This window comes from Spinacia oleracea, chromosome 4, assembly GCF_020520425.1.
Source record: "Spinacia oleracea cultivar Varoflay chromosome 4, BTI_SOV_V1, whole genome shotgun sequence".
Taxonomy (NCBI): Eukaryota; Viridiplantae; Streptophyta; class Magnoliopsida; order Caryophyllales; family Amaranthaceae; genus Spinacia; species Spinacia oleracea.
In genome coordinates this window covers 147,430,598-147,457,755 of record NC_079490.1, presented here as the reverse complement: position 1 = coordinate 147,457,755, position 27,158 = coordinate 147,430,598, and the positions used below count along the sequence as shown (strand labels likewise).

General features: G+C 36.5%; 2 protein-coding genes and 2 long non-coding RNA genes across 5 annotated transcripts; 2 read left to right on the top strand and 2 right to left on the bottom strand.

Moving 5' to 3' along the window:
- Positions 1-11,975: 11,975 nt before the first annotated feature.
- On the bottom strand, positions 11,976-16,254 carry LOC130459279 (uncharacterized). The gene is made up of 6 exons (XR_008918556.1): positions 15,898-16,254; positions 15,508-15,687; positions 13,283-13,552; positions 12,889-13,069; positions 12,344-12,455; positions 11,976-12,259 (listed from the first exon to the last, which is right to left on the bottom strand). It is a non-coding gene; the product is annotated as an uncharacterized lncRNA (long non-coding RNA).
- Positions 16,255-16,963: 709 nt separating this feature from the next.
- On the top strand, positions 16,964-22,039 carry LOC110805320 (alpha-L-fucosidase 2). The gene is made up of 3 exons (XM_022010916.2): positions 16,964-17,379; positions 19,452-19,600; positions 19,741-22,039. The coding sequence occupies exons 1-3, from the start codon at positions 17,094-17,096 to the stop codon at positions 21,835-21,837; spliced, it is 2,532 nt and encodes an 843-aa protein (XP_021866608.2). The 5' UTR covers positions 16,964-17,093; the 3' UTR covers positions 21,838-22,039.
- Positions 18,655-19,458, bottom strand: LOC130459830 (uncharacterized). The gene is made up of 2 exons (XR_008919486.1): positions 18,987-19,458; positions 18,655-18,903 (listed from the first exon to the last, which is right to left on the bottom strand). It is a non-coding gene; the product is annotated as an uncharacterized lncRNA (long non-coding RNA).
- A 1,761-nt stretch (positions 22,040-23,800) lies between the features above and the next one.
- Positions 23,801-27,048, top strand: LOC110805321 (alpha-L-fucosidase 2). 2 transcript variants are annotated; one of them, XM_022010917.2, is made up of 3 exons: positions 23,801-24,185; positions 24,348-24,496; positions 24,842-27,048. In XM_022010917.2, exons 1-3 carry the CDS (start codon positions 23,879-23,881, stop codon positions 26,894-26,896), a joined length of 2,511 nt encoding a protein of 836 aa, XP_021866609.2. In that variant the 5' UTR covers positions 23,801-23,878; the 3' UTR covers positions 26,897-27,048. The 2 variants fall into 2 exon arrangements, with proteins under 2 accessions (XP_021866609.2, XP_021866610.2); XM_022010918.2 differs by lacking the exon at positions 24,348-24,496 and having other exon boundaries at positions 24,047-24,185.
- Positions 27,049-27,158: the final 110 nt, after the last annotated feature.

The window sequence follows — 27,158 nt, the reverse complement described above, 5'->3', positions numbered from 1 at the left end:
CCATGTTTCAAGTTTTACACTTATTGAGTTAAATTTTCAGCATTAATTTCTTTCATTGTCAACAAGTAAGAGTATAAAAAATGATATTTGGAAAATATACTTTGAGGAGAATTAAAGAGATCCCAAATGAAAGGGTTTTTGCTTAAATAAAAATAACTAGTGATAGCCAAAGCTTAGAATAACCAAAAAATAAAAATATTGTAACTAAGAAAACGTATAAAATAATAAAAAAAAAATGGCAATAAAAGTAACCTTTTTCTTTTTAGGTAGAATAGCGAACTAAATTTATCCTAATTCTACCCGAATTCCAAACAAAGAAACAAAAAATCAAATGGACAGGGTGCACAGCCCGCAACCCGACCAAACACAACAACACCAAACTGCCAGTTATTGGCACAACACCAAACTGCAGTTGAATAAGAACCTGCAAACAGCAGAACTGCAGCTAGCAAAGAACTCCGCAACAGCAGCCTAAACCCAGCAACAGAAGGACAGTACCGAGCAGCAGAAACACGCAACAACTGCTGCAAACAGACAGCAACAGACTGCAAGAGCAAAAGATATCCCCTGCATATACCATAATAAGCTGAACTCGGCCTAAAAACCAGCAAAACAAAAACACTTCACAAACAAGGGGGGCAAACAAGCACTTAACTAATCAAAATATGCCTACAATCATTACATCTAGCCTTCTCCCAATCGTAAATATTAAACAAGCACTAAACCAAAGAAAACAAGCACTTAGCAAAAATATTGCATTGTAAAACTGCAATTCACCAAAACTGCATGTAAAACTCCCATTTCAGGCTCAAATTCAATTGTCAAACTGCAATTTCAGGCTCAACTCCACACATGGAACAGAACATATAAAATAATTTACCAAAATTACAAAGTTTTTAATAAAATCAACGGTGAATTTACAGAATTAACCGGCTGTTAATTCATTGATTGATACTTTTGAGTGATAATTACCAAATTTACAGGCCACAATAAACAAAAATGGTGAGAAATAACAAAATTGCAGAAATAACCTAGCGGTGGCCGGTGGGAGGAGAGCTAGAGACGACGGAAGGTGCGCGCAGGAGAGGAGACGAGGTGGTTGCAGGGCGTCTTCCAGAAGTCTGCGAGTCGGAGAAAGACCGGGGATTCCATCAGTACGGGAGTCGGCTTCAGTCACACAGGGAGGAGAAACGCGAGTGGTGGGGGAGGAAATATGACAGCCACGACACGGTGGTGCTTTTGGGGTGGGCGGTGTTGGAGGAAGAAACGTTGGTGAGAAGGTCTGGTGAAGAAGCGCAGGTGAGAAGGTTGGGGAAGAAACGCAGCAACGCAGATCGCAGTTTGAGAATGGGCGGGGAAATGAAAATTGGAATAGGGAAAATGAAAATTGGAATTGGGGAATTTTTTTTTTTTGCAAATAAACCTAATTGATGTAGTGAAAAGGTGGTTTAAGTGCTTGGGGTGAATAGTAAACTCCAAGCACTTGTAAAATTTTCAATTTTGTGCTTGGGTGAATTAAAAACCCCAAGCACTTACTCAAACTTTTTTTAAGGTTCAATTAAGTGCTTGGGGTTTCTCTAAAACCCAAGCACTTGGCTCAAAATACTTGAGGTTTTTTCTACCAGTGTCTGATCTGAACTTATTTTTTCTGATCTGATCTGATCTGAACTTATTTTTTCTGATCTGATCTGGTCTGGTCTGATCTGATCTGATTAAATCTGAAATAAGTAATAAGGTCCTGAAATAAGATGAACTAAATAGGGCCTTAATCGGTGAATGTGAAAGTAAAGCGACATGCCGACAATTCTTATAACCAAAATATTTCCTCACCGGTCTTGTAAATTGTAATAATCAATAAGGAGAAAAAGAACATAAAAGAGGAGGTGTATACTATGTAGGACTTATTTGCTGATGGAAGAGCTTGAAAAACTGATAGAAGATCTCGTAATTCTTAAGTACGATTTGTTGGGCACCATCCCACCCCTTTATATTTTTTAATATTAATTTTAATAGATCAGTTTTGTACTAATTTTGGCGCGGCTGGAGTAGTATTAAGGGTCACCTATGAAATAATGTTGTTAGTCGATTTACAATCTTAGAACATCTTTTATTTCTCGTTGAACCAATGACTCTTAATAATGGTCTTTTGTTAGCCATTGAAAATAATATATACGGCATATTCTCATCGACGGTGATAACTTATTGATAATTAATATTTTATAGTGACAAGTTTTGTGTCTATGGAAGATTCAAGTGCTGATGAAATATGTCAAACACTTTTAAATTATTTTTTATATTTTTCTTCTAGCCACATCTACCGAGAAGTCAATCGTACAACAAATTATGTTGTCGTTTTAGGTCATCATATCCAGACCAATCAAGACATTGATCCATACATATCTGATAATTTTTTTTTCTTTAGATAAATTAAGGTACATTGTTAAGAGAAAACTATCATAATTTTTGTTGTATAATTTGGTTAATAAAAAAAAATAGTGGGATAGAGTCGAAGTTTTAAATTAGTCTATATATTTCCCCTCAAAAAAATTAGTCTATATATACACATTGTGTGGGAGATTTAGTCAACGCAAAAGGCATTGCTTTGCCGAAAAGTGAGGGGAAAAAACAAACATAATATACTCGTAGGTAAAAGCCAAACATTTAGCCTCTCGCTTTGTGCCACGAGTACTTTGTAAAAGCATTTTGTTTGAAAAGTGGTGCACAGTATGGAGTTTGAATCCGAAATAAATTTTTTTTTTTGATTCATCAGCAGAGCAGTGCTCCAAAAAGGAAAAGAAAGCAACCAAAAAATTACATAAAGAAAACTACGGAGGTACTAGGCGTGGCAGTGCCACTCCCTGGACATCCTCCATTAAAATGTTACTAAGGGGGTGTTTGGTATCAATGTTGGAAAGGGAGTGGAATGGAAACAAATAAGAAGGGAAAATGGTAGTTTTAATTATTTATATTATTGGTTGTTTGGTATATCATAGGAAAAGAATCACTTATGTACGATTTTCTTACTTAACGTTTGGTAAGTAATAAGGAAAGAAATATATTTTGTAGTGTATTCTACAACTATACCTTTACGATATAAAGAAGAAATTATAATAAATTGAAACTAATACAAATTAACCACAAATAAAACCCTTAATAATAATAATAATAATAATAATAATAATAATAATAATAATAATAATAATAATAATAATAATAAGCAAAAACATCAACTTTCCAGAAATTTGCAGCTAAATTTGAACTGTTCTACACATTCAACAACAATTTCACACCCATTTACAAAATCTAAACAAAGCCAGCAGAAATTTATCATCAATAAACGATATTGGCATAAAACAACAAATCATAAATGCTGAAATTTCTACTCAATTCCATAAACCATATAAAAAAGCAGTGGTTTGATGTTTGAGATAAACTACATGATACATTGCATATTAAAGTTAAAAATGGCGGTTAAAAAGGCTGAGAATAATATTCCACCTCAACCTCATTGGGTTCTATGCTATTATTTGATGGTCATTTCCTGCATTTGATTGTCATTTCCTGCTTGTAACACTTTATGGTTCATTGATTATCTCTTTCGTGAACATTGTCAACTACAACTTCTTCAAAAAAAAAAATCAAACTCTTTTGAGAATTTTATCGAACATGTGGCATGCAATATAGAAAATTTTCGAACAACCCAATAAAATAGTGAAATTTCACTTAAAAATTCAACATTACATGAACAATTATCAACGGAAACACCGATAATAACCAAAGACCAGAAAATTATAGATGAAAATAAGAACACAGATGAAGCACAACAGCCAAATTAAAAAATTGGGGTTGATTAAATTCGAAAATTAGATTTAAAGAAGAAAAATCATAAATTAAAAAAAAAATACAAGTAGAAAACTTACAGAAACGTTGAAATCTTGTGAGATTCAATCGAATTTGAACTAAGCTCAAAGAATATAGAGGGGTGAGAGAAGAACGAAGGAGAGGAAGAGAGCAAGGAGGCGGTGTGCACTGTGTAATTGAGGGGAAACGGTAGTTGTTACCGTGGACTTTAGAGCAGTAACGAAGTAGGGGAATAAATTACCCCTCCATAACGCTAACGATTACCGCATATTCCAAACCAAACAACTTATAAAGTAAACGGTTATTTGAATCCGTTTCCAACTCTAAAAATTTGCATACCAAACATCCCCCAAGTTCTATGGGAATTAGGTCTATAATGGTGAGCCTGCTAGCTTGAGTCACGCCGAGATTTGCAAGCAAATCCGCCGTCCTGTTGCCTTCACGATAAATGAGTATCACTTTGATTTCCCAGTTCGAATCATTAAGGAGTCTACGACATTGATTCAGCTCATGTGCACAGTCTCCTTTGCTCGTTTCGCTGCTTCTAAAGAATTGGATACAAGCTAAATTGTCCATGTGCACCTCTAATTTGCTGATGTTCAAATCCTTGGCTAAGCTTAGCCCTCTAAGTAGTGCCAATACCTCTGCTTTGCATGTAGGGATGTCAGTGAGGCGGATTTTGTGGGAGATCCGCCCCGCATCCGCCCCAAGTAGGCGGGAATGGTGGTAGCTTTGGCGGGCGATGGGGCGGGGATGGGTATAAAAGTTGTACCCGCCATGGGTAATGGGGCGGGTGTGAATTTTGTGTTGAACCCGCCCCAACCCCGCCCGCCCCGCCCCACCCCATCCCCATCCGCCCCACCCCATCCCCACTCGCCCCACTTCATACCCGTCATGGGTGATGGCGTAAGTGTGGATTTATTTACATGTCTAGGTGATAATATGAATCTATGTGAGATTTTTAAGTTTTTTGTTTGGATTTTTTTGTTATGACGGATAATTTTTTCGATTGTATATGTTACTTTAGTCATAAGATTTTTATTTTATAAAGTTAACTTTCATTACTCCGCATACATAGCAAATTGGCAAATGTTTACTAAATAAGAAAAATTAGGCGGGTATTGGCGCGGGTATGGGGCGGGGATAAGAAGGGGTTGGATACCCAGTTGGGTGGTGGGGCGGAGATGGATTTTAGTTTATACCCGTTGGGGCGGGGATGGGGATGAATTTTGTACCCGCCATGGGTGATGGGGCGGGGATGGGGATGGAAATTTTAGGTGGGGATGGGGATGGAGGGACCTACATCCGCATCCGCCCCGTCCGCATCCGCCCCGCCCCATTAACATCCCTATTTGTATGCATTGCAATGACCAAAGTTTGCTGCTTAGGCTGAAACAAAAAATACCTTGGTGATCTCTAATGACTCCACCCCCTCCAGCTGGGCCAGGAGTTCCTTTGGCCGCTCCATCGCAGTTAAGGGAATACCAACCTTCACTAGGTGGCGTCCAACGCACATGCTTTTGTACTTTGGCAATCTTGCTTGTGTCCCCATCTTGTAGCACCTCCTCATGACTTCTTTTTGTTTCATCGAATCGCACCTGTAGGAAGGCTCCTACATCGATAGGCAGTTGGAAATTAATGTCGAAGACAAACCCGTTTCGCCATCTCCATAGCCACCACACCACTACTCCAAAGTATATTGGCCATATGTCCTCATTGGATGCATTTATGCCCTTGCAGTTTATGGTTAGCCAGTCTTTAAGGGGCAAATGGAATAACTGATTAGTATGGGCAGGACCGCCTACTTTTCTCCATATCATCTTTGCTGACACACAATCACGCAGAATGTATAAGCTCATTTCTTCCTCGGCTCCACATGTATAACATGGTTGTATTGAGTTGAAATGTAATTCGAAATGAAATTATGGTTGTATTGAGTTGCAATGTAATTCTTACTACTCGTGTTTTAGCACACAACTAATATTTCTTTTCCGATTAAATAAAATTCAAATAAATTTAGATATGTTAAATTAAGTTAAAATTAGACGAATTTAATTGAACCTAAATATTTGTAAACATCCAGTAGCAAATCTAGGATAATTTTATTTGACGGGCCAATTATATAAATTATGTACTTCCTCCGAATTTTAATACTCGCAACGTTTGTGATTTCTACACTATTCTCATATTATACTTTGACCATTGTTGTGGATTTATAAGTAAGATAAAACATAGTCGTGTCGAATCTTGTTAGATTCGTCTTAATGTGTATTTTCAAAATATTAACTTCTTATAATTTTTGCTTAAAAGGAATTAAAGATATTAAATCTCAAAGTTGTGTATTGACATGCATGAAATTGACAAACGTTGCGAGTAAAAAAATGAACGGAGGAAGTATTATTTAAGTTTTTGAATTTAATTTTCCATAAAAAAAAAAAAACAATTCTTCACTATATTTTATTTTAACAGGAAAAAATCATCATCTAAAGTAGCATATTTTCAATGCACTAGTTGTTGGCACGTGTGCTAATGCGCACGGTCCCCCAAGGTATAGAAAAATAATTGCCAAAACGCAAAGCAAATTCCGAGCCTAATTAGTATATGGAAATATTTGAGTAGTTGGTCATGCTTAACAATTGAGCAGTTGAATCTCAAAGTTATTAGCCTCTTGTATAACGTGAGGTGGGGGGGGGGGGGGGGTTGAGCAAAATCAGCTTACTTTGATCAACAAGCTTGAGGATGACAAATGAAGCTTAACATCTTACAAGTGTATTGGGTCTGGGGTTGTGGTGTTGGTTGTAATGCAAAATTTGAAGTATTTGGTATTTTTTGATGAAGGTCAGTCTATACCATTGTTATAGTGTGGCCTTGTATCTTGAACCAAGGGAATGCCATGAGCTTTGCTGTTGTGAAGGAATTAGAAAGTATACCAAGTAATTAATGCCTATTGTTTTCCTTAAATCAATACTACGGAAGTCAGAGTTTGGTGAAAACAAAACTCTTCCACCCACCTTTTGATTTGACCTTTCCTAATTCTTTCCGAATTGTTTTAAGGATAAGAATAAATGATTTCCTAATTTATGTTTGTGGTACTTGAAAAACTAACGAGTGCACATGAGTCTTGCATTACCCATTTACGCATATATACAGATACACAAGATTAATCCACAATACAATATACCTAAACACAAACCCTAAACCCAATCAGAAATCTGAGCAGTTCTTGAACAGTTCCACCTTTCAAGTTCGGGTGCACGGATTTGAAGGAGAGTTGTGTTAACCTTGGGGGGCGTTCATCACTTGAGAGCCTGTACCGGTAGTGGCGGAATTTTCTTCTAAGTCAGTGGCCTTCATACCACAACGCAACTATTTTTCCTATATGATCTATAATCGGGTAACATCTTATATGACTATAAATCGTATATTCTTGGTTTCAACAGTTATTTTTCCTACAATTTAGAAGCAAACTTATTACTGTTGATTCTTGAATTGTGTGGATTTGCAATTTGTATTGGGAGAGAAAGAAATTATTAGATTGAATTTGGCAGTTTAATTTCGGAGTATATGTTTGGATATTGGCTAATGATTTGCACTATTTAATTTGTTGCACTGGGTGCATGAAGTTTAGTGTATTTAATTTGTCGTCGAATTTCTCGTTGATTTGGATTTAAGTGTTAATATCAAGTTATGCAAAGAATTGGGTATATTTAATAAAGAGTACAAAGCATATGCGTATGACATGCATCATCTAAAGGAAAAAGGAATATAAGGAGATTTGCTATTCCAACCCTATATTGCGAGTTTGCGACAAGAACTTTTCTTGTAATTAGTTAAATCTTCCTACTGGACTAAGTAATTGGAGGCATGTCATGTTTCTTAACATTGGACTTGTGATGAGACAGGGATGGTTAACTTGAATCAGATCGAAGGGATTCCAATATCCAACTTCATTCAATGTCTTACTAGTTGCGGGCGGATTACCTTCGCCAAAATGGATATACTCTGTACATTACTGCAACACCGACAGTGCTCAATATTAAAAGGCGTGGGTGTTTCACCAACGACAATATAAAAATATAAGTGTAAAAAAAAATGAACCCGCGATAAAGAAGACAAGCTGCACCCAGGCCGCGGAGTAGGTTGCCCCATGACTCGTGCAATAAGATATCTTGGATGTTATCGACGTGTTCTGTTATGTGTTGTTGCTAGAAATGACGATTAGACACTTTACAAGCATGATTACTCCCTCTGTCCCTTAATACTCGACCTGTTTTGACTTTTTGCACTATTCACATAATTCACTTTGACCCCATTTTATTTCTAGTATATGAAAATAAATTTTAGTATATAATATATTGTTGGCTTCATCTAATATATATTTTCAAAATATTAATATTTTTATAAGTTTTTATAACCGGTAGTTAAAGATATTGATGACCCAAGTTGTGCATTGGCAAGCGTGTCCGGTCAAAACAGGTCGAGTATTAAGGGACGGAGGGAGTATATATTATTGATCGAAGACGATCAAATCTAACATGAAAGTCAAAGCTTCAATAATGAGCTTTACATTAGGGAAGTTCCTTTCCAATTCATTTATTGTCAACTCTATCTTTACATAATATGTTTATTATGTGACCTCTTTTATGCATGATATTGGTTTTGATTAATTGTTGTGCATTGTAGGGGCGAGTTAAGTTAGAGACTAACAAGTAAGTTAGTTTGACTCTCGTTAGTGAGGGTGTTGATTTGATTATCTTCCTTGTGGGTTTGATTAGAGACCTTGAAACAAATATGGATGGGACCAAATAGTGAGGTAAATTATTTTTGGAGAGACTTGTTTGCCTTTGTGATGCATCTATTGAATTTGGGTAATTTCACCATGTGTGGGGGTAGCGGTTGGTTTAGCTTTTCATAAGGTTAATAATTTCTCTCACTTGAAGTGGTTTCTGCTAGATGTGTCCTTTTAAGGGTATGTTTATTATCCCGAGTTCTTGGAACTGACGAACTGTGGTGGTGGAACCCTAGTGATACTTTTGACTTTGACGTGAGCCAGAGTTAGTTTGTGCACTTATGGTGTGTGTGTTTTTGTTGTGAAAGTTGAACAAGTTGCATAGCTTAAATGTTTCATGTTTTTTCATTTATTTGAACCGAATGATATCACTAATTTGAATCCCGTGAAGTTATCATTTGATTGGAAACTTTGCAGGGATATGATAAAAGGTACTTTATATTCACTCACCGAGTCATTGCTATTAACTTCGCTTTGCTTCTAGTCATCCCGTGAAGTTATCATTTGATTGGAAACACAATATGATTGTGGTATTTTGTCTTTTAGTATTTGTTTTTAACCTAGTATATGATATTGGAATTTACTCCCCGTAGCAACACCGATTAATGATGTGAGCCAAGGATCGGGTAGTCCCCTTAGATCTGCCCCTGTAAACATCAACAACAAAAAGTTGCTTACGACTCGTGGTAAAAGTGGCACTTTACTTCGTATTGGTTTGGATCACAATAAGATCTAGCCCATTTGTAAAAGCATAAATACATGATGAAAAATTAATACCAAGCAATGCCTTGGCCTAGTGGAAAGGATTTTACTTTCCAACTAAAAGGTTGGGGGTTCGATCCCCACTAGGGGCACTTTGAGGGTGGTTTCCCTTATCATCCCCCCACTCTCAAAGTGTCTAGCTTACTAACCCGGTAGGGCATTTCATCTCTTACCTTAAAAGAAAAAAAAAATGATGCAAAAATAACTTATTTTTTAACTGTTGAAGATAAATAATAACTGATTTTCTACCTTTGTCATATTTTAAAAATCTTCCTTATTTAGTAGGAACATGTAATTTCCAAATCTACAAAAATACAAATCATAATTAACTTCTTACCCTTCATATTACTAGTTGTTGGACCGCGCGCTAACGCGCGCGGTCCCCCAAGATATTAAAATCAATTATCAGAACGAAATTAGCAAATAAGCAAAGCGATTAGGGAAAAGAACCCATGTTAAAGGACCTTAGGGGGAAAAAAAACAATTAGACAAAATTTTCATGATTCATTAATATGTATGTGAATATATTATGTTTGAATCCATCTATTTAAATAACAATTTCTCTGCAGTATTTCATCCATATATTTTGTTGAATTCTCTTCTATTTTTACCTCGTCTAACCATTTACGTAAATAACAATTACACGTCCAATGTTGATCAATTCTGTTTTAAATTTCTGAAGTTAGGGCCAACTTGTTTGATGGAATCATATATTTATGAAACCGATATAATTGGTCGAATAATAGACAAGAACAAATAAATCATGAAAAGCTATAATTTCTTCTCTTTTAGTCTAACATTCCTTGTTCTTCCTTGACACGATCTGTAGTAAATTATGCTACGTGTCTGCAATAAAATAAAACTCAATAAACAAATTGAATGAGTACATCAATTACATGATTATATTTTTCCATAATTGTTCTAAATACCACTTTTTCGCACGTCATTTTGAAGGTTCTTCTCAGTTAAGAGCTTGGACCCTAGGAGTTTGAAGACTTATGTCCAGACCCTCCCGGTAGATTTGATGCTTATTAAATATGTAGTAATCTTTTAACCTCTGTTTTTGGGGGCAGGAATGAAATCACATACATATCGCATAGAGTAGAGGGAGTGAACCCAAAAACTCCGCTTTTCGTAGCACACCAATCTTCCATCATTCACCCTATCTTTCTAGCTTGTAGCTTTAGTTCTAACCCATGGGAAGAGCCGTATCAGTTGCATCCATGTAAACCTGTCATTTTCATCCAAATTACAACAACATGAATGTTTTTTGTATAGGGATCTCAAAAGAAATAACCTCCTAACTATATCTTTCAGCTTAAAAAAAATGAAATAAAATAAAATAGTAGGGCATGATAATTGACATTTCTTGGCAAAAATTAGGATAAGGCATAGATAGTTTATGATGCGTATTATTGACAATTTTCAGACCCAATATACAATTTAAAGAGTTCAAGATGAGCTTTGACATATAATCAGTAATAAATACGGAGTACATTATACCTCATAATATTATAATATTGCCCTCCTATCAGTTCACCATACAGAAATTAAGCATAAATTTCTTTGTAGTTACTTAACCCTTTATCAAAATGTTAAGCCACAAACAATACATGTACACAAAACTTGTCAAATCAAATCATTAATGTTTGCCTCTATATTGGTATAGTCTATAAAATTAAATAAGCTTATCAAATACTGACAACCTCTCCTCCTTACCAATTTTCCCACCAACATAACATTTCCAAAGTTTTTAACTCTCTACCCTCCCTATCTTCCCATCTCCTAACATTATTTTTCAATCCACCTACTTTTTATTCTTGCCGGCATATTTCCCATAAGTTGATGTAATTTGGTTTTCTTTAATAATCTCTTTCTCCCTCCCCTGATCTCTCTTCCTTTTCCTTCTCCTTCCTCCCTCTTCCCAACATGTGAGTTAGAACCTTTTGTCTTGCTCATTTATTGAAGCTTTCATAAAGCAACATTTCTTGCCAAGTTAATTAGAACCATTTTAACTCCTAGTCAACTTTACAAAACCCACTTAAAACCAAAGAATAATCAAGCTTACAGGAAAATATAACTTTAGAATGGTTAGAATGGTACTTGCTACCCTCCCCTACCCAACTCTTTCCCTACCTCCTCACATCTTTACAATTTCGCAAACGGTTGTCACCTTTTCTTCTAGGCTTCCCCTTCCTTGGAACAGTACCTAAGCTAGTGATTTTCCTCTGTGATTCTTAATTCCTCTTTTGCTTTCTTCTTTTAACATATTCCAATACAAATGATACAATGAATTTGTAAGCACCTAACTATGTAAACCATTTGTAGGTTTTTAGCCTAATAAAGTACACATAAGGAAATCATTCACGAACATGCCTATCTGAGTTAAGACCTTACAGAAAGCAAAAGTTCACTACAGGGAATTTAAGTCGAAGTTTTTAGCCTAATAAAGTAACATAATTAAAGGGTTTGGATCTAGGCTAAGAAAAAGGCATTATTGTTAGGACTTCGTTTGTAATTGTCACACTTACTCCGTGATTTAAATCCCTCTTAAAAGTATCTGCACTAAAGAGAGGCACGAGGCCTATGAATTGCCATGGACCTCCAAGAATTTCTTTCCTCCACTCTAGAGCTTCCAGAAATTACGTGTATAGATTATTATAGTAGTCAACCATTTTTAATGTAATATAGGTCTCCTATTTACAACATGTTACTTTCTCTATGGATAGAAAATAACCTGATATGCAACAGCAAGTAACGCAAGCCTTGTTCAGTAAACTTGTCAATAAAATAATAACTCTTCGTTCTATGTCTGACTTATTGTGACTTGTGAGACAAAATCAATATCTGTGAAGTAATAAAAGACACTCTTTATGATGTTTCACACAAAAAATGCATTAAAGACATGTAAGTAAGACTTCGATAATATACCTGTTCTGGAGCACCTTTGCTGACCTTATGCATTTTACCATCCTTATCATGATGTTCTTTTGTCGGTGGGGTTGAAAGGTAGAAAGTGAATCTCTTGAGAATCAACCCTAGCCTGTACAAATAAATGATATCAGCAAATCAAGAAGAAGCAAGGCAAATTAAAATTACATATTATTAGATCAGTTCATTAACCTCCTTAAAATTACACAAGTAAGACCAACATTACCACCTAAATCAATAACAACTTTCCTGCTCTTTTAACACACTTGAAATGTTAACATATAAAACATTTTTCGTCACCCTATCATTTGTATATTGAACACATCCAGCTAACACCTTAATATTTTCTCCAATTAATATGGCAATCAAAACATTTGTTAATCGTCTCTCAAGTACAAGCAAAAGATCAAAGCCGAGATCTCATTAAAATACGATGATACCAGAAAATTCAGTCACTTTTATTCAATATTACTCTTTACTCAATCTCAAATTCAAGAGCAACTAAATCAACAACTTAATATAACAAAACTGCAAAGAATACTAACCAGCCTTCTCTAAGATTCTTCTTCTTCGAATTTGCGTTGTTCTTCCTCTTCTTCTCCATCTCCAACGCTTGCAGAAACTACCTTTCTCGCTCCTTAACCTTTAGTCGCTCCCTCTCCATTCTCGCAGCCTCCTCTTGCTCTAACTGAAGTAATCTCATCTTCTCTTCAGGATCGTTCAATCCTAGTAGTTTTTTGCAGCCATTATTTGTTAGTTTTGATTACTAATCAATCATACAAGTAGGGAATCAAGATGTCAGGCAATTTAAAGAAAGGGGGCATTTATTTCCCTATATAGGAAAATGAGATCATAACAAAAGCAATTCCAATAAAATGTACATGTAACATAGTTTTATTTATTTAAAGAAAGAAGGGGTAAACGGAAAGCTAAAAGTACCTCCCGAGGTGGCGGTTGTGAGAATCTGAAATTCACTTTTGATTGGATAGCAAGCTTAATATCATCACAGTCAATTGTGCCTTTGCCTGCATGTTCTGAGTAACCTTGTGCATCCGTCAAGACATCGACGACATATCTGTACCATAGCTCCAGAAACTGGTGCACAACGCGGGGCTCATGCTCCTCAACACCCATAGATTTTAATAATGACTTCACAATCTTTGCATCCCTGGGCATGTCTTCCTCTCCTTCAGCCATAATTTTTCAAACCTGCAATAACCACCATGATTCAACCAAGAAAACCGAGTTGAACGAAAATGGGAAAAACATGCAAGATTGAAGCATCAGGATAAAAACTCAACACTGTGATACACTTCCACCAAAATAAACAGATATGAACTTAGAAATGGAGGAAAGCAGCAGAGCTGCAGTTAAAGTACATGAGGATATTCTGGGCGGATTAAGGATTAACTATAGTAGGCTTCAGGTTTGTAACTACACAATACAACATTTCTCTGAATAACCATCATGATTAACTAAAGTTGTTTTCTCTAATAATTACAAAGCTGATGCTAGTCCCAGCTATTCACCAGACTGCACCCTCTACATAAGAGTGTCCAACCAAGTAAACAGTAGCAAGACTCCATCTTCCCCCCATATCAGATATAACTGATATATGAATCCATGGCTTTTCCTTTGGTTTGCTTTTGAGCACTCGGAAGCTTTGGTTAAGGCTCAACTGAAAGTCAGTGACAGAAAAACTATAGAACTTGTGTACACATGTTTAATGGACTCATTACAGAATCTTTCATGCCCTGTACAATATGACTCATTGCAGAGTCTGTCATGCCCTGTACAATATGACTTATATAGTGAAGTTTAAAAGAGAAAAAAATGATGGGCTGATCACCTTTTTATGAGATAATCTAAAGAACATCCAATGACATGATATCTAATCTCATTTGTACATTTTTTCATTCCAGTTTAACGGCTTCACTGATTTGGATTCATACGACTCAATAGCCTTAAAACTCAAAGGAGATGGTCGGTGCTACATATCCACGGTGAGGTTTCTTGTGCTCACAGCTCACACTACAAATACAAGTCGATTGAATTTCCTAAATTTCGTTGCCAGGTCTATACAGAAATTTGGGTAAATTCACCTGGACAGCAGGAAGACAATTCTTGGCAGGCTTTTGTTTATGTACTTGTAGGCAATTAGTATATTGCTAAGGCAAGTTTCGAAAACTCTGAAACTTAAACATGCATTTGAAAATTTTGATTCAAATTAGTAGTAAGGAAGGTACTTCCATCAACTCTGGTGATTCTGTAGACTTTTTTTTATTGGCAGTTGGCAACTTGGCATGCTTAATTGCTTAAAGATGTCTTCAATTATACTGGTAGATTCAATTTACGTAGCTTATGGCAGAATCTATACTGAGTTGAGGTGATGGTGGTGGTAGTATGTGTTTGAAAAATAGGCATTTAGGCTTTTAGGGTAGCTAAGCTTAACAGAGAGAGCTTCAAAAACAATTTGATCCATATAAATTTTGCTTCTAAATGATATAGAATAAGGCTAAATAGCTAACATGTACTATGTTAAACTGCTAACCCTAACTAAAAATCAATCTAATTAAAATGTACAAATTAAAGATTATTCAACATTTCAACCTAAATTGCAGATTTTGGGATCAAAAATTACTAAATTAGCAAGAATCCCATTTCAAAGGCATTGGCCCAAGTCCAAAAAAATAGAAATTTAGTGAAATGTTCCCAATTGTAACCCGATGGAATCAGCTATTTAAACCCATGAAATGGCCAAATTTTAACCCACTATAAAAACAAGAGCACAAAAGTTCACATTTTTTGCTTTTTCATTTATTTGAAGGTTGCCTTTGCCTACATTCAAAGTTGGGATTGAGATAACCCGCAATTCGGGAAGCTCATTCCAATGCTCCTATTTCGGTAAGCTCGTAGTTCCAGAAATTAATGATGACAAACTTAACCCACTTCAACAAACAACTAAAGGTTTCACGGCAGTTCTTCGATCAGAAATGACATTTCATTAACAAATCAAATAGACTTTCCCAAACAAATCAAATCAAATTGCAACAGCAAACTATATCGCAAGTCTACCAAAATACTTAATTAATCTCAACTGAAAGTCTGAAAGCAAAAAATGAAAAAAAAAAAAACATAATTGGGATTGAACAATTCATGAATACCTGATACCCCTTCCAGCTGCAGTAAGTAGCATCACTGAATGGTAATTCGTCCAGTGTAAAACAGAACTCGTTGAGTCAACGTCGTCTTCCCCTAATCCTTCTTAAAGGCAAGACAAACTCTAAACACTGATACAAATGGCCATTTGAGTTCCTGTAGAATTACCAAAGCTTCAACTCCAACTGAAATCAAAATCCCATTAAAAATAGATAGAAATCATCAGCAAAAATTTAATGAAACAACAAAAAAAAAACGCAAGTCCAGTAAAATCATAAACGAAGAACGATAATCATATTAACAATTGGAAAAAAAATTGAACAAATCAACAAATCCGCGAAAAATTAAACCAAATACATCCAGATGATTATTATAAAAGAACAAGAACAAATTACCCAAAAAATCAAAGCTTCAACTCCAACTGAAATTGAGTTGCGTCTTGGTGTTCCAACAGGAAAAAAAATCCGCCGTCGAAGAAACGATTCAGCTCGAACGCAGCACCGCCACCACCTGGTTGAGTCTGTGACGAACGGCACATGAATGGTGGTGGGAAGATCGGAATTTGGTGGCTCGTTGTGGAGTTTGATTTGAGGAGAGGGGGCGGAGGTGAGAGGAGAGAGGAGCTTAGGTTAGAAATTGAAAACGATCCAGGAGGTGGATCAGAAGAAAGAAAGGAAAGGAGAAAAGGGATAGCAAAATATTTTGGAAATATGCAAGGACCAAGAATCGAACCTTGGTTGATTGAGCAAGGCTGATAGAGTTTTTAAAGGGAAGGAAAATAAAAACTTTCCTTATGAATAGTGAATTTCACCTAAATGTGACTCAATACACTATTGTTAAGCATAGTGTTTTGAGTTCATGCATTTTAAAGGTTTGGGATAAGAGGACGGCTTCAAGCATCTTACTGTCTTTGTTTATACGGAGTACTATGAATTAACTCGTTACAATCTAACAAGTTACTACTCTTACTTGAGAATCTTCCCCATACAAGTCCGATTGGAGGAAGTAAATTCGGCATGCTGTGATGTGTTTCAAAACACATTACAGAGGCATTTTTGTAAATACATTGAATTTCAATGGTAGATGTTTTAATCGTAATGGTACATGTTTTTATCGTAATGGTACTTTCTTTTTAATGAATGGTATACAAAATGCCATTCTTACTTAAAAAATACCATTTCATTTCATTTTTTGTATCATTACATCATTTGTTCGATCCATAATCGGTCTAAAAAAATATGACATCAAGCAGTTTTGTCTTTTCTCTATTTTGTCTCTTTATTAGTGTTATAATTTTGGTGATACATCACAGCATGGGATTTTTACTTCCTCATGGTCCCATTTATAAAAACTGCCGTTATTGCACTACACCGGCTTTCTTACACTGGCTCTCATCACAATTCACAAGCACCCACCAGTACAGCAAATAACCAAAAGCCAGAGAGGCAGAGTCCCCCCCAATGCACTGTCGGTTTCTAAACATTATTAAATACGCCCAATATTATTTCCCAAAACCCAATTATGTTACGCCAAAAAGGTCATAAAAGACCCACCCACTTTTTGTTTTCTTCATCACAAATTATCTCATCTCATGGACCCTCACTCTCTCCTCCTCCTACTACTACTTCTACTTCATCTATGTTTTTCTTTTCTGATTTTAGGCTGTTTTGGGGAAGCATTTCTTCAACATGAAAATCCTAACAGAGAATCATGGAAGCCAACAACAAGAATGCTGCTGGAGAATGAAGAAAAAAGACCTCTTAAGATTAAGTTTAAAGATGCTGCTAGAAATTGGACTGATGCTCTTCCTATTGGTAATGGCCGTCTTGGTGCTATGGTTCACGGTGGAATTCTCTCTGAGATTATTAATCTCAATGGTATCTTTTACTCAACTCAACTCTTTACTAGCATTATCTTATATTCTTATCCATAGTTGGTTCTGTTAGAAAAAGTTACTCCCTCTGTCTCTAAATATTTCTTAACTTTTTGACTGATAAATCATAAATATGTCTGTAGAATCGGAACCACAATTTTGTGTTAGGAGTGGATATCAACTATCTTAGTTGATAATATTTTATAGGGTGATGTTTAATGATCGAATTTCATCTACATCATTTATCGCCTTACTTCTACGTGCGACCCCCCAAAAAGAAAAAAGAAGATAAACAGTCTTATACTTGAGATGGGAATGACTTACTAGATCATCTATACAAATTAATTGTCCCTAATTTATATGGTAACATTTAATGGAGTATTTTTCTTTGAGTTGATTTTAAGGAATTTAGTTGATCTACCATAACTCCATAAGTCTTTAGTTACCACTTATTTGCCTCATTTTGATAAAAAAAACCTCTCAAAAAATTTGGTTAAATGGGACAAGTAAATTGAGATGAATTACTAATTTTGGTGCAAATGAGCCATAATAGCGAGGATAAAAGTCGATCCCAGTGCCACCTGAAATCGGAAGGAAAGTTCTAGCCAATTGAGCTATCGTACATGTTACAACAATATAATTATATAAAAAGGTAAAGTGGCCTATTAGTCTCTAGGATGAATAAAAATTAAAAAAGTGATATTGTATTGTGACAGGAGGGAGTGTGTCTTGTACCCCGTAACATTTTAACCTCTCTAACGCGTTTTGTGATGAAATCCTATATTATGATTTGTGAATTCCATCTATCTCCTTTTGGGAAGTGTTGTTAGTTTGTTACATGATTTCTTGAAAAAGAACAAAAGAATCAAATCTTGATGAATTATTTATTAATTTAGTATAGCATTGATTTCACAAGTGGGTGGTGTTAGAAAAATAATATAGTAGATATTGTCTCAAAACAAGCCAAAAGACAGTTGCAAAAATCTCTGAGAGTCTGAATATAATGTTGCTGAATCTGGTCTCGGAACATGTTTTAAAAATTAATTGTTTCAAATCTTAGGTTTTCTCAAAGCCTGATTAATTCTTTGGATAAAATGTAAAATTTCATTTTAGAGATTATACGTAAGATGGTTTTAAAAATGAACTTGGTTGGTCACATTTGATGATGTATAATTGGAGTTGCTCATCTTCAAGTTTGAATCTTTGTCCATGTGTTATGTGTCCCAAGAACCAAGCATTCAACTACCATTATATTGCCATGTTACATTTGTAATACTAGTAGGTCCACAATAACATGTCCTATGTTATCTACTTATCTGACTTGTACATTGGCCCTCCAAATCTTATGTTTAAGAGTAAAGACATACACATTAGTGTGAAAATGCAGGGTAGGGAATGACTTTAACTAGTCTTGCGCCTTGTATTCACATAGAGGTGTGCCAAAATCAGTTTCCATGAGAATGGCGGGCTGTTTATTGGTCAATCATCCATGACACTGTCTTTGCTCTTAGTGCCTCTGGAACCCTGACTGCCAACATTTTCATACAAACGCACCAAGTTACTCGTGTTGCTTTCGTTCCAAATTACCCACAAACAATATTAAAGACTTACATAAAACCTAAACATAAACTCATATGTTGTAGCTTTCATGTTAGCACCTCTTGGAAGCTTCACTCTGAAACTTCATGCATTGTTCTTCTCTAGAACTTCGAAGTTCCTCATAGTATATGACTATATGAGGAACTCGCAACAGGAACTCAGGTTCTACCAATTGTAGAATGGTCAGTTCTTCACAGTAGCTCTTAATATTGATTGAATGGCTTTGCACACCTGCCTCCATATTTGTCCACCTCTGGAACTCCCTAGCTTAGTATTATCCATCATAGGAACTCAGGGCCTAAACAACAACCACACTAAACCAACATTAGGAAGTTTGCTTTGTCATCAACCAAAACTCAGGATCAACACAATATTTTTTATAAATGTTCAAGTAACATAATTAGTTTGATTCTGATATAGAAATATGAAGTTGAACCAAGAAAATGCTTAAACAAGTCACTTGTTTATGATCTGCAGAGGACACACTTTGGACCGGCGTTCCCAGAGACTATACAAATCCAAACTCACCAGAAGCACTGGCAAAAGTGAGGAAGCTCGTTGATAACGGAAACTTTTCTGAAGCAACTACTGTTGCAGACAAGGAGCTTTCCGGAGAACCATCTGATGTATGATCCTCTGCCCCTTTCTTATTGTGAATCATGAAATTTAGCTTGTTTATTCTCATCAATATAGTGTTAACACACTACTATACAAGTGGAATGAAGATTCTAATCGAACAATATATGCTTGTTATACATACATGCAGGTTTACCAGCTTTTGGGTGATCTAAAACTGGACTTTCATGGCCACAATTCCACTCATACTTACCAAAGAGAGCTGGATCTGGATACTGCAACTGTCACTGTGAATTACTCAGTTGGTGATGTAAAGTTCACGAGGGAACACTTTGCATCAAATCCTGATCAAGTAATTGTGACCAAGATCTCATCCAGTAAAAAGGGTTCTCTGTCCTTTACAGTATCTTTGGATAGCAAACTGCATCATCATTCCTTCATTGACAACAAAAAACAGATCATTATGGAAGGAAGTTGTCGCGGTAAAAGGATTCCACCAAGAATAGATGAAGTTGAAGATTATCCAAAAGGAATTCAATTCTCTATGGTTCTCAATCTACAAATTGGTGGTGGTAGTGGGGTTATACATAATGTAGAGGATCATAAATTCCGAGTTGAAAATGCAGATTTTGCAATCATTCGTCTGGTGGCATCATCTTCATTTGATGGACCATTCACCAAGCCTTCAAATTCCAAGAAAAATCCTGCTTTAGAAGCTGTCACTATGATGAACTCAATAAGTAATCTCTCATACTCTGATCTTTATACCCGCCATTTAGATGACTATCAGAGACTCTTTCACCGTGTCTCACTTCACCTGTCAAAAAGCAGCAAAACTTCGCATACAAATAATGAAAATGATGAAGCTCCAACTGCAGAGAGGGTAAGATCATTTCATAATGATGAAGATCCATCTCTAGTGGCGCTTTTGTTTCAGTATGGTAGGTACTTGTTGATTTCTAGTTCGAGACAAGGAACTCAGCCTGCAAATCTACAAGGAATATGGAACAAAGATGTTGAGCCACCATGGGATTGTGCTCCTCATACAAACATCAACCTGCAGATGAACTACTGGCCTTCACTTCCTTGCAACCTTCACGAGTTGCAAGAGCCGTTGTTTGATTTCATGTCTTTTCTTTCAATCAATGGAAAGAAAACTGCAAACATAAACTACAAAGCAAGTGGGTGGGTTGTGCACCAAGTGACTGATATTTGGGCAAAGACATCACCTGATAGAGGGCAAGCAGTATGGGCTTTGTGGCCCATGGGCGGGGCATGGCTTTCGACTCACTTATGGGAACACTACACTTATACTATGGATAAGAACTTTCTAGAAAGTAAAGCATACCCTTTACTAGAAGGAACAGCATCTTTTTTATTAGACTGGTGGATTGAAGGAAAATATGGGTACCTAGAAAGTAACCCATCAACTTCACCCGAACATATGTTTACTGCCCCGAATGGAAAGCCTGCAAGTGTGAGCTACTCATCAACCATGGATGTAGCTATAACTAAAGAAGTTTTTACCATAATTGTTTCTGCTGCTGAAGAATTAGGAAGAACTGGAGATGATCTTATCAGGAAAGTTGTGAAGGCTCAAGCAAGACTACCACCTTACAGAATTGCCAAGGATGGTACACTTATGGAATGGGGTCAAGATTTTGTGGACCCTGACCCGTTACATAGACATGTATCACATTTATTTGGTATATACCCAGGTCATACAATAACCCCTGATGAAAACCCAGATCTCTGTAAAGCTGCAAATCATAGCCTTTACAAAAGAACAGAAGACGGCCCTGGGTGGTCTACTGTGTGGAAAGCTACACTGTGGGCGAATCTGCGTAACAGTGAGCATGCATATAGGATGGTTAAGCATTTGTTCAACTTAGTAGACCCTGACAAGGAGGGAAACTATGAAGGAGGACTTTATAGTAATTTGTTCTCAGCACACCCTCCATTTCAGATAGATGCAAACTTTGGGTTTTCTGCTGCTGTATCAGAAATGCTTGTACAGAGCACTATGAAAGATCTTTACTTATTGCCAGCTCTTCCAAGAGACAAATGGGCTAATGGTTGTGTCAAAGGACTCAAGGCTCGAGGTGGTTTGACAGTCAATATTTGTTGGAGCGAAGGGGAATTAGGTGAAGTCGGGCTATGGTCAACGGACTCCAATTCTGTCAAGAGATTGCATTACAGAGGTGCTACTATTACAACACAAATATCATCCGGTAAAGTCTACACATTTGACAGGCAATTAAAGTGCTTAAACATACATTCTCTTTAATGGTAGGTTTCTTCCATCATACTCGCACAGATAGTGAGATAGATCCAGGGAAGAAGCTCTTGCATTATTTTGCTACTATATCTTGTCAATTCTTTAAAGGAACATAAGTTCCTCATTACTGTATACTGATGCTTATTTCTTCCTAATTTCACCAGAATATTGTATGTGGATCTAGAAATTTTGTACCAAATCTTCAAAGTAATGTCATAATGTGCCAATGGTAAACTATGGTTCTGAGTACATGGGCTGAGAAGAACAGCCCAAAGACAAACTTCCATGCAAACAATTCCACATCAAATCTTCATTTATTTCTCCTGGTAGTAGTGTAGTACTACTGTACTAGTACTGTATACAGGTACGGGTAACATACTATACACAAATATGCAAACAATTCCGTATTAATTCTGAGCATTAACAATTCCGTAACAATACTATATACAAAATTATGTTTTTGATGTACAAATTTGCGCATTTCTTTAGGTTATCAAATCATAACCACTAGATGAGCAGTTCATTACGCCAACTGTGGCTAACCGGTGATCTAATTAACCAATGTACGAAATATACAATGTGGTTGAATGGTCGTGACTCGTGAGTTCTAAAACCAAAATCATAGTGGTTGGTTTTAATTAGTTGAAGCATGCAGTGGGAGTAACAGAGTTGGATATTTTCTTAATTGAGGTTAGTTGAGAAAATTAGTAGATTAATGGTGATAGGAGATGAGATATTATTGCATTCAATCATTGATGATTCTCATAACTAAAAAATTAATTTTAGATGTAAATGAAAATTTGTGGTTATGCATTTAATCATCAAGCAAAATGGCATATTGCTGAACAACTAAAGTATTTAATCTCTCAATCCATGAAGAATAAAACACATTGAGTATGACAACACATGTAACATTATTATCATCTTGGGTGTGTAATTTTTTACCATATGCTAATATCATTGCAACGCTACAAGGAGGATAGGGTATGGATTATAGAGACTAGACACCTAACTAAAAAAACAAACAAATTAAGGATGTCAACTTGTCAAGTACGTGTGAGTGTGTGACGGGGTTGTTCCTCGCAAATGAAAATTTTCATGTCATTTTAATGAAAACAGACACTTTTCTTATAAAAACAATAATTACATATATGTTCAAATAATTACCGTTATTCATCAATGTCCAACTCTTTAGCCCAACCGTGGAAGGAAATCTTTTCAGCCTTAAGCGTCCCTCTCACGAAAGATATTATCTTAACCACTTCCTTCCTTTGAGGCCATCATCACTAGCTACTCTTATGTCTTATCAGTTATCACACACTTAATACTTAATAGTTATTATGACCCATCCAAATTGTCCATACGCATACGACTTCTTTTAAACAACTTTACACCAAGAGTCCAAGACGAAACAATTATTAATATGTCCTATTCTTAGCTCCTAGGAACAAACTTTCACATATTCGAGTAACAAAGAGACTTTGGGAAGAAAGGGAATTACAGGGGGTGCTTCGAAAAATTCAGAGGTTGTAAAAGTTTATTTTAGAATAATGAGTATGTCTTCTATGAGACCGTCGTATGCATAAGACCGCTGATGTTAACATTAACAAACGTAGTTACACAGCATTTGACTAGAAACTATTTTATTAGAAGCCGTCTTATATAAGTTTTTGTATAAACGAATATAGTTAGATGTCAAATCGATGGCCCTGCACGGAGCTTGATTTACGTTCATTATTTACTCCCCCGGTGCGGTTTTAACCTTTTAAGTTACTAGCATTACCTAACAAAACAAAAAAAAAAAGTAACTGAAAAACAGTTAAGATCGTACAGCAAAAAGTTGTCAAACTCTTGTGTAAAACTTATGTCATTCACAAGCTTCAAAAACCAACATTATCCATCAAGCTGAGGACCACCACTAGGCAGTAATCACTATCTAGCTAGATCATCAACTTGATAATTATAAATATACGAACATACCCAACTGACCAATTATACCATGCTTTGGGCAATATATTAGACCCACCTTAGAAATTTTACAATATATAATATGGATCCTCTACAGCTTCCTTCTCTTGTTCTTCCTCTATGTATTTTCCTGTCCTTTTCACTCGTAATTTTGGGTCGTTTCGGGGCGATGGAAGAACACAATGACTGGGTAATGGGAAGGAAGCCATGGGAGAAAGATATATGGAAACCTTCAACAAGTTTAGTAATGGGAGTTGAAGAAAGTAGGCCTCTTAAGATCATCTTCAAAGGGCCAGCTAAGAATTGGACTGATGCTCTTCCTATTGGTAATGGTCGTTTTGGTGCTATGGTTCATGGTGGACTTTCATCTGAGATTATAAATCTTAATGGTACGTAATGTCATACATAGCTCTTATATATATGTGAATTGAGTATTCTCGGTTTAAATGAAGAGTCTGAGTAATATATTAACAATAATATAGATTTGGTTTGTTATGGTGTTATGAAAGTTTGAACTTAATTGACTAAACAAACCCTTATACATGACATAGATGACACACTCTGGACCGGTGTCCCGGGAGACTACACGGATCCAAATGCTCCACAGGCTATAGCAAATGTGAGAAAGCTCGTGGATAGTGGAAACTATTCGGAAGCTACTGCTTTTGCAGACAAGGAGCTCTCTGGAGACTCATCTAATGTATGTTTCCCTTCCAGAAACATTCTAGTCAATAACAGAACATCAACAAATTGTTCTCCCTAAATTTGTGGCATGTAAGAATGAAAGAAAAAGCTCATGAAAATATTACCTCCCTATGCCCCAATTCAAAGCTAAGTTAACATGTTTTATGGCCACGGAAATTAGGTGGAGAGTGTTAATCCCAACTGAAGTCAAAAGTAGTAAGAAAACTTGCTAAAAATAGCAATTTAACTTAACTCTGGGACATCCCACAAGCATGTTTTATATCTGAGATGTTTCTGTTGCTAAAAATAGCAACTTATATTAACTACAATCTGGCTGATGTTGTGCTTGTTATATGTGAAGGCTTACCAGCTTTTGGGTGATCTCATACTGGAATTTGATGACCACGACTCTGCGTATATAGAACAAACGTACCACAGAGAGCTAGACCTGGATACTGCAACTGTTACAGTGAAATACTCTGTAGGCGATGTTGAGTTCACAAGACAGCTCTTTGCTTCAAGTCCTGATCAAGTGATTGTGGCCAAGATCTCGTCGAGTAAACAAGGTTCTCTCTCCTTTACAGCCTCTTTGGATAGTAAACTGGATCATCATTCCTACACGAATGAAAAAAACCAGATCATTATGGAAGGAAGTTGTTCTGGATATCCAAAGGGGATCCAGTTTTCTTTGGTTCTAAATTTGCAAATTGATGGTGAAAGTGGTAAGATACATAATCTACAGGGCCGTGATTTAAGAGTAGAACATGCAGATTCTGCAGTCATTCTTCTTGTGGCATCATCGTCATTTGATGGGCCATTCACCAAACCTTCAGATTCTAAGAAAGATCCAACTTCAGAAGCTCTCAGTAGGATAAACTCAATAAATAACATTTTATACTCCACTCTTTATACCCGTCATTTGGATGACTATCAGAAACTATTTCACCGTGTTTCACTTCAGCTGTCTAAAAACAGTAATATTGACGAAAAGATTTCTACAGCACAGAGAGTGCAGTCTTTTCAAACTGATGAAGATCCTTCTTTGGTGGAGCTGTTATTCCAGTATGGTAGATATTTGTTGATTTCCAGTTCGAGACCAGGAACTCAGCCTGCAAATCTGCAAGGAATATGGAGTAAGGATGTGTATCCACCTTGGAGTTGCGCACCTCACCTGAATATCAATCTTCAGATGAACTACTGGCTGTCACTTTCTTGCAACCTTCAAGAGCTACAAAAACCTTTGTTTGATTACTTGTCTTTCCTCGCAATCAATGGGAAGAAAACTGCAAATGTAAACTACAAAGCTAGTGGATGGGTTGCTCACCAAGTGACTGATATATGGGCAAAAACATCACCTGATAGCGGGCAAGCAGTTTGGGCCTTGTGGCCCATGGGAGGGGCTTGGCTTTCAACTCACTTATGGGAACACTACACTTATACAATGGATAAGAACTTTCTAGAAAACAAGGCATACCCGATATTAGAAGGAGCAGCTTCATTTTTGTTAGACTGGTGGATTGAAGATAAAGATGGGTACCTAGAAAGTAACCCTTCAACTTCTCCTGAGCATATGTTTACTTCCCTGAATGGGAAGCCTGCAAGTGTGAGCTATTCATCAACCATGGATGTGGCTATAACTAAGGAAGTATTTTCCATAATTATTTCTGCTGCTGAGGAATTGGGAAGAACCAGAGATGATCTTGTCAGAAATGTTCTAAAGGCTCAGGCAAAACTGCCACCTTACAGAATTGCCAAGGATGGTTCTCTTATGGAGTGGGCGCAGGATTTTGACGACCCAGACCCACATCATAGACATGTATCACACTTGTTTGGTATATTTCCGGGTCACTCAATCACTCCTGAGGAAGAGCCTGATCTATGCAAAGCTGCAAATTACAGCCTATATAAACGAGGAAAAGAGGGGCCTGGGTGGTCTACAGTGTGGAAGGCTGCACTGTGGGCACACCTTCATAGCAGTGAGCATGCATATCAGATGGTCAAACATTTGTTTGACTTGGTGGATCCTGAACGCGAGGGCAGCTACGAAGGAGGGGTTTATAGTAATTTGTTCACAGCACACCCGCCTTTTCAGATTGATGCAAACTTGGGCTTTTCTGCTGCTATAGCAGAGATGCTTGTTCAGAGCACAGTGAAAGATCTTTACTTATTGCCTGCACTTCCAAGAGATAAATGGAGTAACGGTTGTGTCAAAGGATTGAGGGCTCGAGGAGGTGTGACAGTCAATATTTGCTGGACTGACGGAGACCTGCATGAAGTTGGTCTTTGGTCAAATGGCTCTAATTCTGTCAAGAGACTAAATTATAGAGGCACTACAGTCATGGCAGACATCTTACCTGGTACAGTCTACACATTTGATAGTCAATTAAAGTGTGTTAACACACAATCTCTCCTATAAATTATTTCCTCCTGTATACAGAAAAGGAAGCAGCCCTGACATTTAGGGCATTCTTTTTCTACTCCTTATTTTTCTTCCTCAATTCTTATGCTTACCAGTATAAAACCATAAATGTATAATGTATGTTCATGGAGAAATATTCGAATTCTTTACCACAATCCTCAAAGGAATAAGGATCTCAATAACTAAAAGCAGTATGTGCACAATCCCCTCCCCCCCTCTCTTTCTCCAATTGTACTAGACTACTAGTGTGTGTACAGAG

Excerpts from the sequence above, each read along its gene's own strand:
- LOC110805320 (XM_022010916.2), top strand. The coding sequence starts at position 17,094 with ATGGACCCTCACTCTCTCCTCCTCCTACTACTACTTCTACTTCATCTA. Across the intron at positions 17,380-19,451 it reads TGAGATTATTAATCTCAATG|AGGACACACTTTGGACCGGC; the intron begins GTATCTTTTACT and ends TATGATCTGCAG. Across the intron at positions 19,601-19,740 it reads TTTCCGGAGAACCATCTGAT|GTTTACCAGCTTTTGGGTGA; the intron begins GTATGATCCTCT and ends ACATACATGCAG.
- LOC110805321 (XM_022010917.2), top strand. The coding sequence starts at position 23,879 with ATGGATCCTCTACAGCTTCCTTCTCTTGTTCTTCCTCTATGTATTTTC. Across the intron at positions 24,186-24,347 it reads TGAGATTATAAATCTTAATG|ATGACACACTCTGGACCGGT; the intron begins GTACGTAATGTC and ends TACATGACATAG. Across the intron at positions 24,497-24,841 it reads TCTCTGGAGACTCATCTAAT|GCTTACCAGCTTTTGGGTGA; the intron begins GTATGTTTCCCT and ends TTATATGTGAAG.